We start from the raw sequence: 19,412 nt of genomic DNA, 5'->3' as shown, positions 1-19,412 counted from the left end.
GGTTTTTAATGACCACCGAAAAATATCACTTTGATAGACACGTCTTAAATTTTTTTTTCCCGAAATCAGTTTTTATTTGGTGAAAATATTTCGAAAAGTCACAAACTTGTAACGCAACTAACCGCCGACTTCTTCGATCACACAAGTCACACCTCGCATGCTAAAATTCCAATTCTTGTTGACATGAAAGCACTGGATCTCCTGAGTATCAGCAATTTAGACCAAGGTTCTGAAAGAACAGGTTAAGACACTTACGAAGGCGGGTAAAACATAAATCTTAACAATTCAGACATGTATATTGTTTGAAAAGCCAACTTGAAAACCATTTTTTTTTGTTAAGTTGAAATCGTCATATAAAGTTTTCCAAACCTAGTTGGCGCTACAGGAGAATTTTTGATCACACCGCCTTCGTGATCAACTTGAAAGTGTCTTAACCTGTTTTTCCAGAACCTTGATATAGACTCGTTTGTTACCGCAAAACATAGCGAACACAGCTCTATCCCTCAGAAATGACAAAATTTGTAACGCAACTAACCCTGGAGTTACCCATATGCGGGAGTTGATGTCATCGGAATTTGCTTCTGTTGTTGTGATATTTTTCACTTGACTACACCTACAAAACGAATAGTTTCTCATCGAAAACTGCCCTTCAACGTAAATAATTCGCGAAAATTGAAGTGAGTCATCCAAGTGCAATTATCAAAGTGTCAAATTTTCCCAATTGTAAAGGTTGTTCGTTGTTCAATTTTTTAGTATTTTGATAACCCGGCTGAGTTCGATAAGCAAAACAATAATGGCTTGGATAACCGATGGTTCGGATGGATTTGCAGTTAATGTAGATGTTGTCACCCATGTAGATAACAAAGGAGTGGACAATGTTTTCAACGCAATGTGGCAAGACGGTGATGGTGTGTCATCGGGAGAACATTACTGGAAAATCCACTTTCCGACATTAGAAAGTGGAGCCGGTGTTGGACTTACGTCGAAAGATTACTTCAAAAAGGGATATGCTTGCAGGGCGATCAATTATTTGGGAAATTTGAGCAACTGCGGTGGTCTCCTTGTTGGGAACTTCGGTCCGAGACCTAAACAAGCCGATACGATTGGAATTCTTGCCGTTTACGAAGGTGATAGACTGAAGGTGTACGTTGATGAAAATGGAACAAGTCTTGGTCTTGCCTTCAATGTGCCTGCGTCAACATTTAAGTCGATCTTTCCGGTGGTTTCGTTCCACAGTTCGGGGTCAGCCACTTGTACCAAGCAGACAGAAATACCGAAAGTTACCAGTAGAGCATCAGCTACATTTACTGGAATCGAAGGAGATTGGAAGCTAACCAATTTAGAGGAAAATGCCGTTGTGTTGGATCTTCCCCTCAAACCTACTGCTAAATTAACGAAGATTGACACTGACAAATATTCATTCAACGTCCACGTTATCAATCGTATGTGGACTAATCTATTTAAAGCGGATGGTGATTGGAAAACGTCCGGGGTCTGTTCAACTATGATAGGCGGTGACCCTGAATCCATGAAATTCGAAGATACAGTTGGCAGTCTAATTGAAAAAGTTAAAGTAGTTGAGGTTGATGCAGGCGGAAATCTATCGGTTAAATCTGACACACTGTCATCCACCTGGACCCGGTACGACTCAACGCCGGGACCATTCGTTGGTGAACCATTCGCATGAAATGTACAGGGAATAAACTAGAAATGTTATTGTCGCAAAAGATTTATTAAATTTATTGTTTGTTGGAGTGTTACGTGTGCCTTTTCATTTTATGTAGAATCTACATTGATTGTAGTCGTATGGACAAATATTTGATTTGATTTGTTATTCACTTAAATTCGTAGGTACTATTTGCAGGCGCCTGTAAATAGTTTCTTTATAATATTTTCACTATTTGCAGGCACCTCCGAAGAGTCTAAGCACTATTCGCAGGCAAGGTAGACCGAGAATACAAAATATGTTTTCAAGGCGCAAAATTTAGACTATCCACAGGCTTAGACTACATTTGTACCGGTAAATTTCATTCAAATTTTTTACCGGTTGGGTTCACTAACTTGGACTATTTGCATTTGCATTTAGTTACGTTCCACATTGAGTTGATGGCATGACACGACATATATTCGACATATATCTTGCAGTAACCACGATTTACAAAAGCTATGGGTGGTTTTTCGTTATGATTCTAAATCAGGTAGATTCTAGCACGTCAGGTTTATGAGCTAGGGGAGTCTGGGGGAATCTCGATCACCGGGTAATGTCGATCCCATTCAATTTCATACTTTGGCGCAATTTTTTCATAAAATTATTTTGAATTTAGATACATGCATCTGGTAACACTTAAATTAAAGAGTTTGATCATAGCCTTCGAGTTGTTATTACTGAACAAAAATTCAAACGCTTTTCCATAAGATTTTCGGTCTGCGCATTTACAGAGGTAATTGAGGTAAAACTTTAAATTTTTTACATTTTTCTACTACAACATGGTAGAGCAGAGTTTTCTGAATGCATTACATTACTTTGTATCAATTTTATTCGTAAGATTTGCTCAGAAAATTCAAAAATTATTCGTTTTGAAATGTCGGGTAAAAACGGCTATCTAATAGGTGTAATTGCGACCATGAATTAGGTCAAGAGTTTTCTGGCCATATAATACTAAGGCTTTGTTTTTTAATAGATGCCAAGAAATTACATCCGGAAAACGTCCAGAGGATCTTGGACAGTCGATCAATTGGAAAAGGCTGTCTCCAAAATTCGTGATGGGACCTCAATCAGAACAGCTGCGGAATTATTCAGCATTCCGTATTCTACTTTGCGAGATCGATTCGCCGAGGAAACTTCAGCAGCTCCAAGATTTGGAACAAAACCAGTATTTTCAGCTGCGACTGAAAAAGAAATTGCTGATCATTGCGTCAAAATGGCGGACATGTTCTACGGCCTGACGAAACTGGAGGTTCGGAAAGCAGTGTTTGATTTCGCAGAGAAAAATAACATTCCACATCGCTTCAACAAAAACAACAAGCTTGCAGGGAAGCGACAAGTTTGAACCGTATTAAAGCCTTTAACAAGGTCGAGGTGAAAAGATTCTATCAAAATATCGAGGAGGTCATGAACAAATACGACTTTCAACAGCGAATTTATAATTTTGACGAAACTGGTAAGAACGTTGTCCACAAGCCAAAATTGATTATTGCAAAGAAAGGCATGAAGCGCGTTGGAGGAGCAACGAGTGGGGAACGTGGCAAAAATCACACTGTTGCTTGCGCAGTCAGCGCTGCTGGGCATTACATTCCACCGATGATCATATTCCCGAGAGTTCGTATGTCCAGTAGCCTCATGATTGATGGTCCACCAGGAACTATTTACAAGGCTCACAAAAGTGGATACATTACCGAAGGACTGTACGTGGAATGGCTCGTTCACTTCAGAGAGCACACTAATGCCTCGATCGAAAAGCCTGTGCTTCTGCTTTTGGATAACCATACAACTCACTGCTCTGTTGAGGCATTCGATTTTTGCGTAGCTAATGGAATCGTTGTCCTCTCCATTCCTCCACATACATCTCATCGTCTTCAGCCATTAGACTTAACAATATTCGGACCGTTGAATACCGCTTTTGACGACGCGTGTGATGCTCGAATGAAAGCGAATGGTTACATGGCGATTACATCAGAGTTATTGCCATCATTGTTAAAAACTGCATGGACCAAAATTTGTTCGACTGAAAAGGCGGTCAATGGATTCGCAGCGGCTGGGATTTGTCCATACAATCCAAACATCTTCTCCGATAATGAATTTTATGTTGAACCGGAGAGTGTTGGAAATGATGTGGAAATAGCTGTACAAAGTCCAGACACGCATGATGAATTGCTCGGTGACATTGAGATGGAAATGGCAGATACCGAAATCGAGGATTTGGAAATGTGCGATTCGACGGAGGAAGAACTGGTCAAACAAGGTTTTGTTGTTGTTGAACCACTGGTTTCCACATCATCCGAAACTTTCACCAAAATCGCTTTTTCGAAAATCGTACCCGTTCCTTCCGTCAGCAATCAAACGAACTCAAAACGAAAACGAAGAGAGAAGCAACACTCTGAAATAATGACGTCACCCGAGTACAAGATTGTTTTGGATGAGAAACGTCAACGTCGTGACCTTAAGGAGCAGAACAAACGTACGAATCAACAGAAAAAACTTGAAAATCAACTGAAAAAACTTCAGAATCAGCAAGATGGGGCAGCTACGAATAAGAGAGGAAAACCAAAAGCAAGCGAGAAAACCGGAAGTAAAGGCCAGAAGCGAGTTGTTGGTGGAAAGCGACCGCCATCCAAAGCTATGAAAAAGAAAAATCTATCGAAAGCGACCAGTTCGATCCAGTGTTTTGAGCAGTTTTTTGCTGATAATTTGCCACTCATACAAGGTACAAGTGACTCGGATGAATCCGAATAAATTGAGGGTCAAGTCTAATGAAGTGCAGTTGCACAACTGAGTGCAACTGGCACTAAACCCGAAAACGAGTTGTACACCAGTTCCTACCATTAAATTGTTGAATTGTAAACTGTTGTTTTTAGTAATTGAAACACGAGACGTTCTAGTAAATTTATACAAAAATGAAAATGTACGTACAACAGTTGCAGGACTGTAAAGAGTGATGCAGGAGCAAGAAAATGTAAGTGATTTTCGTCAACGATTTTGACGAAAAAATATCTTTGAGATGACAGAATTCAGACAATTCAATGCTAATCAATTCCCTAAAGCAGTAATCTTATTAAAATTATCGATTTAGCTGTTAACATTTGTATATTTATTGTGTCTGGACTGTCAGCCCACTGAGAGCAATATTACCCTGCGCCAGATTGTAATTACCCGCCGAGTCGAAGATGTACTACTCATAGAGGTTCAGATAACATCACTTCTTTGTCACTTATTTCAAAATAATTTTGTAAAATACCAAAACAACTGTAACGTTGGATAATAAAACCTTCTAATGCCACTTATTTTAATTTATTACAATAATTGATGAAGGAGAAATAAGCATTCATATTTAAATGGTCGCGATTCCTCCATACTCCCCTATTCCCGTTTTAAGTTAAATGGGAATTGTATTGGTGTGAGCGAGATGAATATATGTCATACAGTGATGTCTCCCTCACACCATTGGAATTTCCATTTAACGTAAAACAGAAACAATTCATTAACCTGACATGCCAGAGTATTTTTTCTTGTTAATTTAGAAACAGTACGAAAATCCACCCATAGTTGGCTAAATTTTACTTTAGGAGACAAATCACGATCGGAATTTTTCTTGATCCTATAGGTCGAGTATGACCCACTGATGTCATAAATGAAAGAATTAGGCCGCGGAAAGCAACTTCCATTTTTAAATTTTCCTTATAGGGGAGACATAACTTTTTGACTTGTTGAACTAAATTTTCCTTATACGAAATGACAAAATTAAAGTTGCTTACCGCGGCCTAATTCTTTCATTTATGACATCAGTGGGTCAGGGTCATACTCGATCTATTGGAACAAAAAATATACCGATCGCGACTTGTCCCCTAAAGTAATATTTTACCCCATAGTTATTTGGAATCGTGACTATATCATGAAATAAGCCACCGTTTGTGAAGTACTTTGCGAGATGTGAAGTATTGCTTTACCAGAAATTTTCTAGTATCGCTTTAGGCCGAAAACACACTACAGACTATCGTTCCCATCAACGCGAAATTACTCACGTGTGTTTTTGGCCTTAAACAATAAGAGTAAAAAATAGATATGGTCCATACCCATAGTCGGCCAGTAGTAGTTTTGTAAACTCACTCATTTCTGTAGTAATTCGAAATTACATTCACGATAAATCTAGTGTCTAGTTTCATTGGCTTTAACATTCTTACTATCTGAAGATGCCACATTTACGTGACAACATTGTTCATTGAAATCCACCTGTTACAACAATAAAAATTGAATGTCCTCTGCTGTTGGCACCTTAGAGTATATTATACCTAGAGAGCAGTGGGAGCAGTGCCGCCTTTTCCATATGGGCAACATGGGCAAATGCCCGTGGTGCCCGAATTGGAGAAGAAGAAAATGGCACCCGAAATCTTTTTAAAAAATTTAACTTTAATAAATTGGCGCCAATTTTTCCAATTGCCCGATGGCGCCCAAAAGCTAAAAGCGTCACTGCTTAGAGAGGAAATTTGTACAACGATAATTTTGTTCGAAATTTCCTCTCTAGGTAGAATTACTATTAGGTTGGCACAATTTTAACACAATTTGGAGAAGCAGCACTATATCTACTGGGCTTTTTGTAGAAACAGCTCATAGTCTTCTCCTGAATCTAATCTAATTCGGTGGCAAACGAATTCACTTGCCACCACAATTTTAAACAATTTTAAATTCAACGCGATCGTTCGCCACCTAATGTTAAAAAAGCCATCGCTCTTCATTATTTCGTACGTAATGAACCAACGCTGAACACTCATAAAAGAAAACTGTTCATCAAAAGATTCGGGTTTGTTCATGTGGCCGGCAGTATTCTACATCAGTGCCTTGCATTAGCTCTTATAAGTAGCATCGCAACAAAGTAATTCAAAAACACCGGCAACGCAGAAAGAAGACATCGCGAGTAGTAATTCTCAGTATTAAAAGCAGATCGTCGTTTCATTTCTTCAGTATTTTGATTTCACATTACGGTCAAAACAATGGCTCATTGGGTTACCGACATGTCGCCCGGATTTACAATTGACGGTGCTCTGTTGAAACACGTGCAAAGGCCACGAGAAACCAAACCTTGCAACGCTATGTGGCAAGATATTGAAGATGGTGTACATTCAGGCCAACATTTTTGGAAAATCCATTTCCCGACATTAGAAGGAGAGGTTGGTGTCGGACTTACGTCGAAGGATCACTTCAAGCCAGGATACCAGTGCGAAGCCATCCAGTATTTGACAGGAGATTTAAAGAACGGCGGTCGCAATGATTGTCTGGTTAAAAAATTCGGTGAAAAAATTAACGCGGGCGATGTAATTGGAATACTAGCAGTTTTTGAAGAGCAGAAACTGAAGGTGTACTTTGAGCAAAATGGAGTCAGCCTTGGACTCGCCTTCATTCTGTCCGATAAAATATTTAAGTCAATTTTCCCGATTGTTACGTTTTACAATTCGGGATCGGCTACTTGTGCCAAGCTTTCGATAATACGGGATATTACTTTCCGACCTCGTCCTACCTGGAATGGATTGGAAGGAGATTGGAAGGCCACGAATTTGACGGCAAATAATGTTATATATGACAGTCTCCGTAGAATTACCAGTGAATTTAGGAAGCTCGAATCGAATAAATACACATGGAATGTCCAAGTGAAACGAAAATTTCAAACAATTGCAACATTGACGAAGGGGAAATGGGCAACGTTGCCTATCACTACGATAGCTTCGCCAGTTCCGGCCGGTGATCCAATTAACTTAGACCTCGAAGATAAAATCAGAACGCTAATACAATCAATTAGAATTATTGAGTACGATGAAATTGAAGATCATCTATTTATTGAATCGGAGAATATAGCAACAGTGTGGAAACGGTACGACCCTACACCTGGACCATTTGCTGGTCATCCATTCGACAGGTAGAAGCGCATTGGAAATAATTTATGTCACAAAAAGAAATCATTAAATTTACGGCCCCCTTTTTCTATAGAATACTTTCAATAATTTTTTCAATTTTACGATTTTTTGTCGCGATTTTTAACTTTATTGTTTTACCAATTGTGTAGCGAAGCCTGGTCAAGATCTGACGAAATAAATTTTTATTTGAAATCACACCGTTTGAGTTTTATAGTATGAACGAACGCTGATTGAGACATTTAAAAAACAAGGCATCAGAACAGTCGGAGCGTTTGCTGCGACTTAGCCCCGTACAACCCGTAATTCTATTTCGTTCGCAACCATTATACGTCCGTAGCCCTAATAAGCCCGGAACCCTAATACGTCTACAACCCTCTAATGCGTCTGTTACCAAAATGCAAGTCAAGTTGCGCATTGTCAAATTTACTGAAACTGTTCATTTTTAAAATTGCGCATAGCGCAATTACGAAAGCCCGTACGAAGTACCTTTCAAATAAAACCAACAATTTACGACATTATTTTAGAAACCCAAAATTTTTTGCCAACTTTCCATTGGGTATTCAATTACCTCTCAAATGAAACAAAAACTATCAAAATCGGTTGAGATTTACTCGATTTATGTGCAAAAAGCACTTAGGGCCGAGTAGCGGCCTTAGTGCAAGGGCCCAAATTTGAAACTTTTTTTGCCATCATTCTATTCGTCATTCAATTATCTCTCAAATGAAACAAAAACTAGCAAAATCGGATGAGATTTACTCGATTTATGTGCAAAAAACACTTAGGGCCGAGTAGCGGCCTTAGTCCAAGGGCCCAAATTTGAAACTTTTTTTGCCACGTTCTTTTCGGTATTCAATTAGACTCCATAAAAAACTAAATCTAGCAAAATCGGATGAGATTTACTCGATTTATGTGCAAAAAACACTTAGGGCCGAGTAGCGGCCTTAGTCCAAGGGCCCAAATTTGAAACTTTTTTCGCCATCATTCTATTCGGCATTCAATTATCTCTCAAATGAAACAAAAACTAGCAAAATCGGATGAGATTTACTCGATTTATGTGCAAAAAACACTTAGGGCCGAGTAGCGGCCTTAGTCCAAGGGCCCTAATTTGAAACTTTTTTCGTCACGTTCTTTTCGGTATTCAATTACCTTCCATAAAAAACTAAAACTAGCAAAATCGGATGAGATTTACTCGATTTATGTGCAAAAAACACTTAGGGCCGAGTAACGACCTTTGAGCCCTCCCAACAAGCCCACGTTGCATCTTACCCAAAAACAATGTTCAGCAACTTTGTTCTACTCGTCAATACCTTTCATTTGATATATCACAAGCAGCTATTGCGTGCGCATTTCGGTAGATATCGTCGAAAGACTGAAAAACACCTATAGGGCCCTAGCTCTGGAAGGGACGACCCTACCATGCCCATTTTCGAACTTGACCTTACTTTTGTCGATACCAATCGGGGAAAAAAAGAATTTTGAAAAAAGGTTGTGATTTACTCTAGCTAGAGGGGTCACGGACGGACGGACGGACGGACGGACATTTTTAGCCCCGTACGAAGTACTGGGGGCTTATAAGATTAATATGCCGTTTGTAACACGTCGAATTGGAAACAGACAGTAAGTGCAAAGCATTTGGTTATGTTCATAGATGACGAATCCGCAATAAAAAAAATGTCCGTCCGTCCGTCCGTCCGTCCGTCCATCCGTCCAACCTTTTTTCAAAATTCTTTTTTTCCCCGATTGGTATCGACAAAAGTAAGGTCAAGTTCGAAAATGGGCATGGTAGGGTCGGCCCCTCCAGAGCTAGGGCCCTATAGGTGTTTTTCAGTCTTTCGACGATATCTACCGAAATACGCACGCAATAGCTACTTGTGATATATCAAATGAAAGGTATTGACGAGTAGAACAAAGTTGCTGAACATTGTTTTTGGGTAAGATGCAACGTGGGCTTGTTGGGAGGGCTCAAAGGTCGTTACTCGGCCCTAAGTGTTTTTTGCACATAAATCGAGTAAATCTCATCCGATTTTGCTAGATTTAGTTTTTTATAGAAGGTAATTGAATACCGAAAAGAACGTGGCAAAAAAAGTTTCAAATTTGGGCCCTTGGACTAAGACCGCTACTCGGCCCTAAGTGTTTTTTGCACATAAATCGAGTAAATCTCATCCGATTTTGCTAGATTTAGTTTTTTATGGAAGGTAATTGAATACCGAAAAGAACGTGGCGAAAAAAGTTTCAAATTTGGGCCCTTTGACTAAGGCCGCTACTCGGCCCTAAGTGTTTTTTGCACATAAATCGAGTAAATTTCATCCGATTTTGCTAGATTTAGTTTTTTATGGAAGGTAATTGAATACCGAAAAGAACGTGGCGAAAAAAGTTTCAAATTTGGGCCCTTGGACTAAGGCCGCTACTCGGCCCTAAGTGTTTTTTGCACATAAATCGAGTAAATCTCATCCGATTTTGCTAGATTTAGTTTTTTATAGAAGGTAATTGAATACCGAAAAGAACGTGGCAAAAAAAGTTTCAAATTTGGGCCCTTGGACTAAGACCGCTACTCGGCCCTAAGTGTTTTTTGCACATAAATCGAGTAAATTTCATCCGATTTTGCTAGATTTAGTTTTTTATGGAAGGTAATTGAATACCGAAAAGAACGTGGCGAAAAAAGTTTCAAATTTGGGCCCTTGGACCGCTACTCGGCCCTAAGTGTTTTTTGCACATAAATCGAGTAAATCTCATCCGATTTTGCTAGTTTTTGTTTCATTTGAGAGATAATTGAATGCCGAATAGAATGATGGCAAAAAAAGTTTCAAATTTGGGCCCTTGCACTAAGGCCGCTACTCGGCCCTAAGTGCTCTTTGCACATAAATCGAGTAAATCTCGACCGATTTTGCTAGTTTTTGTTTCATTTGAGAGGTAATTGAACACCCAATGGAAAGTTGGCAAAAAATTTTGGGTTTCTAAAATAATGTCGTAAATTGTTGGTTTTATTTGAAAGGTACTTCGTACGGGCTTTCGTAATTGCGCTATGCGCAATTTTAAAAATGAACAGTTTCAGCAAATTTGACAATGCCCAACTTGACTTGCATTTTGGTAACAGACGCATTAGAGGGTTGTAGACGTATTAGGGTTCCGGGCTTATTAGGGCTACGGACGTATTATGGTTGCGGACGAAATAGGATTACGGGTTGTACGGGGCTAAGTCGCAGCAAACGCTCCGACTGTTCTGATGCCTTGTTTTTATTGCGGATTCGTCATCTATGAACATAACCAAATGCTTTGCCCTTACTGTCTGCTTCCAATTCGACGTGTTACAAACGGCATATTAATCTTATAAGCCCCCAGTACTTCGTACGGGGCTAAAAACCGTAACGATTGAACCATCTATGCCTAAACTATCAAAAAAGCGGAGCGACTTACCTTAATGTAACTTTTGCACCTCCAATGAATTTCGTTTTGCTGAAGGAAAACTTAAAAACATCAGAGACTAATAATCTATCTACAAGTGACCATTGAATGGATGCAGCGAACTTTTCAAGTAAACCTATTGAGTTATCAGTGTGAAACAACAACTTCCTTCACACGAAATTTGACAATAACGATTTTTTATTAAAGAGCGGTCTATGTTTTAGGGCAATTTTCACAGATCATCTTCAAGATACGGTACTTTCAGACGTAACCTCACTTAAGTTTCAATAAATAATTTGTTCATTCATTCATTTGTATGAGATTTTTCTAACGTGAATGGCATTTACTAATGTGGATGGCATTTCAAACGGCCTCGAAGATGATCCATATTCATTAAATCTATTACTTCCATTAAATACTAATATTAAGGGATGATAATACATTCGACGACTTTGATAATGGACTTGGAATGGAAAACTCACACTACTGGAAAACTCACACTACTGGAAAACTCACACTACTGGAAAACTCACATTGGAAAATTCACTTTCCGAGGAATGGTCGGACTCACATCCAGTATTTGTGAAATTTGAGTAATGGCCTTGTTTTCCCTGGTAGGCAGTTTTGGTCCGGGACTCAAACAAGGTGATGGCATTGGAATTCTTGTAGTTACTAAAGTAGGCTGGTGCAGTTAAAGGTGATATACCACGACAGAGTAAAGTTAACCAGGCAGTAGCGCTGATTTGACTAGGGACCTGAATAATCTAGTAGCGCTATATTTTTTGCGAATAAAATTTTTCGATTTATGTCAGTGTTCATTTGTGTTTATTTTCATCCAGTGTATTAGGTCCCTGCCGTGGATATACTCAAAGTGTACATTAAGTGATAGCCATGCCATCCGGATTTTTGACGAGTATGGTACCCATCGAATCTTTGCTTCATAACGAGTTCGCCGAGGTATATCTCGCCTCTCTCGGAATTGTCGTTTTCGTGGTAGAGCTGTTTGAAAAATCGGTGGTTTTCAAGTGGAAATTTTTTCATCCTGATTATCTGTGGTAATAAAGGTTCGACTTCGTTCAAATTTTAGGGGATTGTAGTGCTAGACTAGACTGATCACATAAGCTACCCAATACGTCGGGCTGTTGGCTGTACTGGCTTCAGTGACTGTATTAAGAAAAATTTTCTCTAACTACTAACGGGTGCGCGCATCAGCAAACCTAACGGTTTAGGGTTCCATTAGAAGGCTTAGGCTCGGTACTTCCAAAAAATATAAAAACTTGTGCTGGAGGGACTATTGGCATTAAGAGATAGGGCAATTTCTAAAATATCACCTATTACTCCAAAGAAATCTCGACCGGTTTGTCGACCACTTTCATTTTTTTTTCACCTTAAATGTTATTTACACAGTTCCTTGGTACCTCAGCTTTCCAATGATAATTTTCCTGACTTTACTTCTTACATAAATGTGAAACCGTTAGGTTTGCTGATGCGCGCACCCGTTAGTAGTCAGAGAAAATTTTTCTCAATACAGTCACTGAAGCCAGTACAGCCAACAGACCGACGTATTTGGTAGCTTATGTGATCGGTCTAGTCTAGCACTACAATCCCCTAAAATTTGAACGAAGTCGAGACCCTTTATGACCCGAGATAATCTGTGTGAAAAAATTTGCACTTGAAAACCACCGATTTTTCAAACAGCTCTACCACGAAAACGACAAGAGAGAGGAGGCGAGATATACCTCTTTGAACTAGTAATGAAGCAAGGATTCGATGGGTACCATACTCGACAAAAATGCAGATACGTTGAATTTGTCCTCCATACAAATTGTTCGAAGATTTCGCGATATCACTCTTAATGCAAATGAAGCAAATATTGGACCCGCCTTTGATGTACCTGCGTTTTATGTCTATACGTTTATGTCTACGTTTTAGTTAATTCACCCTATGGTTTCGGATATATATTACTGGCAAACGTCTCGGTGATCCGAGTCTTCTTATGTTAAGGACCTACTTATGAATTTAGGTCTCTAGTCAAAATCGACTGCTCTTGCCTGGGTTACTTTACTCTGTCGTGTTAATGGCACTTAACCTTTGATAAAATCGGAAACAGCGCCTCGCAGATTTATTTAAAGAAGATACACTAGTTAAGTTGAAGTCGCCCATAATGGAAATATTTATGCTAAGTCTGATGCAATATCATTCGACTGACGTTTATATCGAACTTTCGTGCCACTGCATATCTGATTCTGTATATGGCATTTCCTACGCCCATTGAAAATATAAGTCTTAGTTCGCTTTGTAAGCGAGATCGACCACTTTTATTTATGATATTTTGTAACTGTTGCAAAAATCTATTGAGAAAATCAGACAGTCAAGGAACCTGACCCACTCAAAATGTGGGACTTTTTTTACTATGGTGTCTTTAAGGGTTTAACAGAAGATTCTCTGTTGCGTCTCACTGTTTTTTCTTGAAAAAAAAAAGATTTTTAAATGTCCCGCACATAAATCAGCGCCATCTGTTAATCAATTTCATCGATTAAAACATATTTAAATTTCAACGACAACGAACACAACGACAAACGAAAGAATCTCAAATTGTCAAAAAACGACGCGAAAAAATAATTTTTTATTTTGACGTGTTTGATGGTCCAACATCGAATTTTATTCAATTTTTATCTCAAACGAATCCAATGTATTCAATTTTCCAGTAAACTTAAGTTGAATAATTTAAGTTTGAGTGTTTTATTGTAAATTCCTATTTCAACCAGTGTATGGTAAGCAGAGTCGCATTGCACATTAAAATTGAATTCGTTTGTTTTGCCTCTCTTTGCTCAACCGTTAAAATTTATGCGAAGTGATTTGATTGGAATGACTATAATATTCTTATGCGATAAGCCGAACCGATTTAAGAAGAGTGAGCAACATTTAGCGATACAGAAGTAGCGGGCTCGGTAGTTTTTCCGGTGGTTTCTTTTCGGTGTTAATACCAGCCGGGGTAATATCGTCCACCGTCAAAAGTGATTTTCGATTAACAATTTTGTAGATTTATTTGTCAGTTCCTAAGGAATTATATAGATCTACCCGTTTGTCACACTCGACTATTCGGGGAATGTTGTCTCGGCCGATTCAAATATCACCGTTTAACGTCGATGGTTTAAATTACCGTGATGTTATTGTAGCGATTAAGTTTTGTGTGTAATTATAGTCTTTCTCTGCCTTAGTCTTGTTAACAGAACTTAAGTCAAACTTCTGTCCATACTTATGAGGCACTCACTCAAACACAATAATTGCAAAGAGTCCGGCGAAGTTTTTACCGCTTTTTTGTTTGAGTTGCGTAATGAATCACGTTATACAGACTCTTCATATATCAATATGTAAACACCGCTGATATCGTATGGTGCATGGCACAACTTTTCTAATACCCAACCCACGGCATTTGTAATAGTGTGTCTTTGGCAGGATATGAAATCTCATTCTCTTCAAGGATGTACTAATGTATCGCAACGAAATTTGTAATTTCAGAACTGCCAGGTTAACTAATGGCTACCAAACGCAAAAGCACAATCGGTGTAAATTCGCCAACAGTAACAGTAAGTTCGCCGGCCGTAAGAACATCGGCGGCAAACTCTCCAGCAGTACGAACTCCAACTGTGAATTCGCCCGCTGTGAGAACACCAGTGGTGGGCTCCTCTGCAGCTGCACGAGCTCCGGACGACGAATATGTCGAAAACGAAAATGAAGAAGATCTAAACATGTCCGATGATGAGGAAGGTGGAACGCGTATTGGTGACATTTATATACCGCCACCAGTCAAACCGTATTGCTCTACGGAAAGTATTGGACCGCGTTTAATTATAACCAAAATTTCCAACAACAATTTCAAGAGTTACGCTGGAGAGGTCGTTCTGGGTCCATTTTCTAACGTAGGTTTTACAATCGAACCAACGAAATTAATCTAACTAGATTACTGATTCCAGTGCTTCCACGCAATCATCGGACCCAACGGGTCGGGAAAGTCAAATGTCATCGATTCCATGCTGTTCGTGTTCGGTTACAGAGCCAACAAAATCCGCTGTAAAAAGCTTTCCGTTTTGATTCACAAGAGTTCGGCTCACGAAAACGTCAGCTCATGTTCGGTGGCCGTTCATTTTGCTCAAATTGTCGACAAACCAGATGGTTCCTATGAATTTGTACCGAATTCCGCGTTTGTCATCTCTCGGACGGCGTTCAGAGACAACAGTTCATATTACACGATCAACAATCGGCGAGTGCATTTCAAAGAAGTGGCCAAGATGCTGAAACAACATATGGTCGATCTCGATCACAATCGTTTCCTCATTCTGCAAGTGAGTTTCCGATTCGTTGCGTTAAATTCGGCGAATTTAATCCACTTTTACCGTTGCCGGCTTAGGGTGAAGTCGAATCGATTGCCATGATGAAGCCGAAAGGGGCAAGCGAAAGTGAATGCGGCCTGCTGGAATATCTGGAAGATATTGTTGGAACAACGCGATACAAGGTCAGTACCACTGTTTGTCAATCGGTAATCGCGGATCTAAATGCACTTTTCCAGGAGCCTCTCCAAAAGATCAACAGTCGCGTGGAAATTTTAACCGAGGAGAGTACGGACAAGCACAATCGTTGCAAAATGGCCCAACGCGAAATGGACGATCTGAATGCGCCCAAAGACCAAGCCATCGACTACATTAACATGGAGAATGAGAAGACACGAGCGCAAAATTTATATTTTCAAAAGATGGTGTTCACCAAGAACGCCCAACTGATCGAGCTGTATCAAAAGCAATCCGATGTGGTTACCGAGTTGAAGGAACACGACGATAAATATGCCGAGATAAATCGACTGCGTTTGGAGAAGGAGAAAATGATTGAAGACGAAATGAAGTGAGTGACTGGGGGTGGTATACGAGTGGCTTATCGAATTATCGAAATCGTTTGATCATTTCCAGGCAATACGACAAATTGTTGAAGAGCAAGGAAGAGAGTGAACAAAAGGTTGCGTCGTCAATGCGCAAAGTCGATAGCATCAATCAAACTATGGAATCGGTCAATAAGCAACGGAAACAGTACAAGACTCAGATAAAGAAGGAAGAGGAAAAATTAATCGAATTGAAGAAGGTTTGTCCCTTATAGCGTCATTGAAGCGCCTTGACCAGATGAACTAACGACCCCAAATCCTTACAGATTCCATCGAAAAACGCTTCCGAAATCGCCGAAAGCGAGACGAAAATCGAAAAACTGACGGCCGAGAAGACGAAAATCGAGGAACAATTGGAAAAGAATCTGGAATCGCTGCAAGAGCAAACGCAACCGTTGATTGAGAAAAAAGAGAAATTCCAAAACGATCTGCTGGGCTACCAGACCAAAGTCGATGAGTGCAAGGCCGCGCTGACTGTGTCGTCGAATGAGCTGAAAATCGTCCAGCACAGTGAAACGAGCGAACGACAGAAGTACAATACGTGGAAGGACTCACTGGAAGAATCGAAAAAGGACTTTGATGAGAAAAAGGCACAGCTGAAGGAATTGCAATCCAATTTACCGGAGGTGAAACAATCGGCTGTCAATTACAGACAGCAATTGGAGGATCGGGTGAAAGAGGAGAATGAATTGACGCTACAACTACGCCGATTACGAACTGAAGTGGACGAAAAGAACAGTGCCATGAGAGCAGCGCGATCGAACAATAAAATTGTGGATTCGTTGATGAAGCTCAAAATCAACGGAACTAAAGGATTCGAAGGTGTTCTGGGACGTTTGGTAAGCTTTTGGCATGCATGCAGCCAACATGTTCTCAAACTTTATTGTCGCTTATAGGGTGACCTGGGTGGAATCGACGCCAAATATGACATTGCAATCTCAACGTGTTGCGGACGATTGGAAAACATTGTGGTAGATACAGTCGACACGGCTCAAAAGTGCATCAAACATCTTGCTGATAACAGACTGGGTCGTGCTACTTTCATTGCCTTGGAGAAAATGAAACCGCCGCACCCGAGAGCCCAATAGTAACGACACTTTCCATTCCATACATGCATCAGTCGCTAATTCCGCTTCATTCTCTTTTTCAGTCCGGAAAATGTGCATCGATTGTACGATCTAATTCGAGTGGAAGATGACCGTGTTCGGTCGGCTTTCTATTTTGCACTTCACGAGACTCTCGTCGCCGACGATATTGATCAAGCGACCCGAATCGCTTACGGTAGTACTCGTTACCGCACAGTGACACTGAAGGGTGAACTAATTGAAATTAGTGGCTCAATGTCCGGTGGTGGCCGGCCGATCAAAGGCAGAATGGGACAACAAGTTAAAACAAAAACATCTCGTAACGATGCCAACACGTCCATGTCAGCGGATGATATCGGCGAAATGAATCGCAAAGTGGAGGAGTTGAGCAACCGAATAAGTTACTGTCAGGAACAACAAGGTCAACTGGAAAAAGATTTGCGTAACATAGACGTGTCCATCAAGCAAAAGGAAACAGCGCTCAAGCGTCTCACCACTGAGATTAACAGCCTGGAAAAGTCTATGCCGCAGGTGGAGGAACAGTGTGAGGCCCAGAGGCAACGAATGGAAGCGACCAAAAGCGATCCAGCCAAGGTGAAGGAATTGCAGTCCGTCATCCAGAAAAACGAAGAGGCATTGAAAGTGTCCGAGGCAGAAGCGAAGAAGATAAAGGACAAGGTGTCCGAAGTAGAGAAGAAAATCAAATCGATCACTGCGGAGAAAGTGAAATCGTTGGAGAGCAAGATCGATGACATGGGCAAACAAATCACCAAATTATCGAAAAATGTGTCCCGGCTGAAGGTGGAGGTAAGCACATCGGAACGGAATTGTGTTAAATGCCAGGAAACGATAGAGAATTTGAACAAGGAAGTGGTCAACGCGCAGGAGCAGATTATGGCTAAAAATCAGGAACGAGACGAGACATTCAAGGAAATGGGAGAGTTTAAGGTGAAAGTTCAGGAAATCGAGGCCGAAATTAACAAAGCTCAGTCTGGTGGCACCGAGATCAAGAAAGAAATATTAAAATTGCAACAAGAAGAGCAACAAGGCAAGGTATTGCGTGTCGACATTGAGCAAAAGTTGCAGGAAATCGAGAAAGTTGTGAATGACGTGAAGGAACAACTACCGAAGTTGAAGCACCGTTTGAAGGGTCTAAAACTTCGTGAAATCCCAAAGCAAGAGCCACAAGAACCGCTCAAAGTCTATCAGGACGAAGAGCTTGGTACACATAAAATCAAAGATTTAGACTACAAAATCACCTGCCTTGACGAACAGATTCTGGCCACCCCGACACCGAACATCGGAGCTATCGAAGAGTATTACACGCGCCGGGAAGTGTATCTGGAACGGGTTCGAGTGCTGGAAGACATTACGAAAAAGCGAAACGAAATGCGGCATTTGTACGATGAGGTGCGTAAAAGGCGTCACAACGAATTCAAGGAGGGATTCAACATCATCACCCGCAAATTGCGCGAAATGTACCAGATGATAACGCAAGGTGGCGATGCCGAATTGGAATTGGTCGATTCGATGGATCCGTTCACTGAGGGCGTTTCGTTTAGCGTACGTCCGCCGAAAAAGACGTGGAAAAACATTTCGAACTTGAGTGGTGGCGAGAAAACACTGTCGTCACTGGCACTGGTATTTGCTCTACATTATTACAAACCGTCGCCATTGTACTTCATGGACGAAATCGACGCTGCGCTCGATTTCAAGAACGTATCGATTGTCGCAAATTACATCCGCGAACGGACTCGCAACGCCCAATTCATTATCATTTCGTTGCGAACCAACATGTTCGAATTGTCGCATTGTTTGACGGGCATCTATAAGGTGCACGATTGTACACAATCCCTATCAATGTCAAACTCTGTGCCGGAATATTGTTTACCGCCACCGTCATCGCAAGCCTGCAGTCAACCGATGGAAGATGTCACGAGACCAAGTCAGGAATTCGGCGACAATGCCGAAAATGGAAGACAGTCGTCATTCACGCAGCGTGCTCAGACTGAACAAGCCGATACCAGCAGTCAGGACATGTTTGACGAAATACGTAATGGTGCAGCCCCTGTGGACGTTCCAACGCAACCAATGGAAGTTGCCGAGCCAATGGAAGTATCTTAACAAAGACTCTAGACGACTGTCATCAATTTGTTTATCTTTTTTTTTAGAAAATTCTGAACAATAAAACTTTTCTTGTACTCTATCCGCAAGCGGTATTCAGTTTGATTGGCAGCACAGAATTTTATTTGAGCGAAACTTTAGGACCTCAATTATCGTCTCCCACCCTGGCACCAATTTTTCATTTCAAATTACACCTTCAAAATCACTCTACATTCCAAATTTACATATTAACACCCAGAATTTTG

At 40.4% G+C, this 19,412-nt stretch overlaps 2 protein-coding genes across 3 annotated transcripts; both read left to right on the top strand.

The window, feature by feature from the left end:
* Positions 1 to 532: 532 nt before the first annotated feature.
* LOC119078427 lies at positions 533 to 1,760 on the top strand. Of its 2 annotated transcripts, none has more exons than XM_037185937.1 (2): positions 533 to 677; positions 754 to 1,760. In XM_037185937.1, exon 2 carries the CDS (start codon positions 794 to 796, stop codon positions 1,685 to 1,687), a length of 894 nt encoding a protein of 297 aa, XP_037041832.1. In that variant the 5' UTR covers positions 533 to 677; positions 754 to 793; the 3' UTR covers positions 1,688 to 1,760. The 2 variants fall into 2 exon arrangements, with proteins under 2 accessions (XP_037041832.1, XP_037041833.1); XM_037185938.1 differs by having other exon boundaries at positions 549 to 677; positions 734 to 1,760.
* Positions 1,761 to 13,635: 11,875 nt separating this feature from the next.
* On the top strand, positions 13,636 to 19,249 carry LOC119078425 (structural maintenance of chromosomes protein 4). The gene is made up of 9 exons (XM_037185934.1): positions 13,636 to 13,799; positions 14,548 to 14,948; positions 15,003 to 15,371; positions 15,437 to 15,541; positions 15,596 to 15,924; positions 15,990 to 16,158; positions 16,225 to 16,797; positions 16,855 to 17,045; positions 17,109 to 19,249. Exons 2-9 carry the CDS (start codon positions 14,565 to 14,567, stop codon positions 19,165 to 19,167), a joined length of 4,179 nt encoding a protein of 1,392 aa, XP_037041829.1. The 5' UTR covers positions 13,636 to 13,799; positions 14,548 to 14,564; the 3' UTR covers positions 19,168 to 19,249.
* The last annotated feature ends 163 nt before the right edge of the window (positions 19,250 to 19,412 follow it).

The sequence above is a fragment of the Bradysia coprophila genome, unplaced genomic scaffold, assembly GCF_014529535.1.
Source record: "Bradysia coprophila strain Holo2 unplaced genomic scaffold, BU_Bcop_v1 contig_297, whole genome shotgun sequence".
Classification (NCBI taxonomy): Eukaryota; Metazoa; Arthropoda; class Insecta; order Diptera; family Sciaridae; genus Bradysia; species Bradysia coprophila.
Note: the sequence above shows the minus strand (reverse complement) of the source record. Positions and strands in the feature narration are given on the sequence as shown.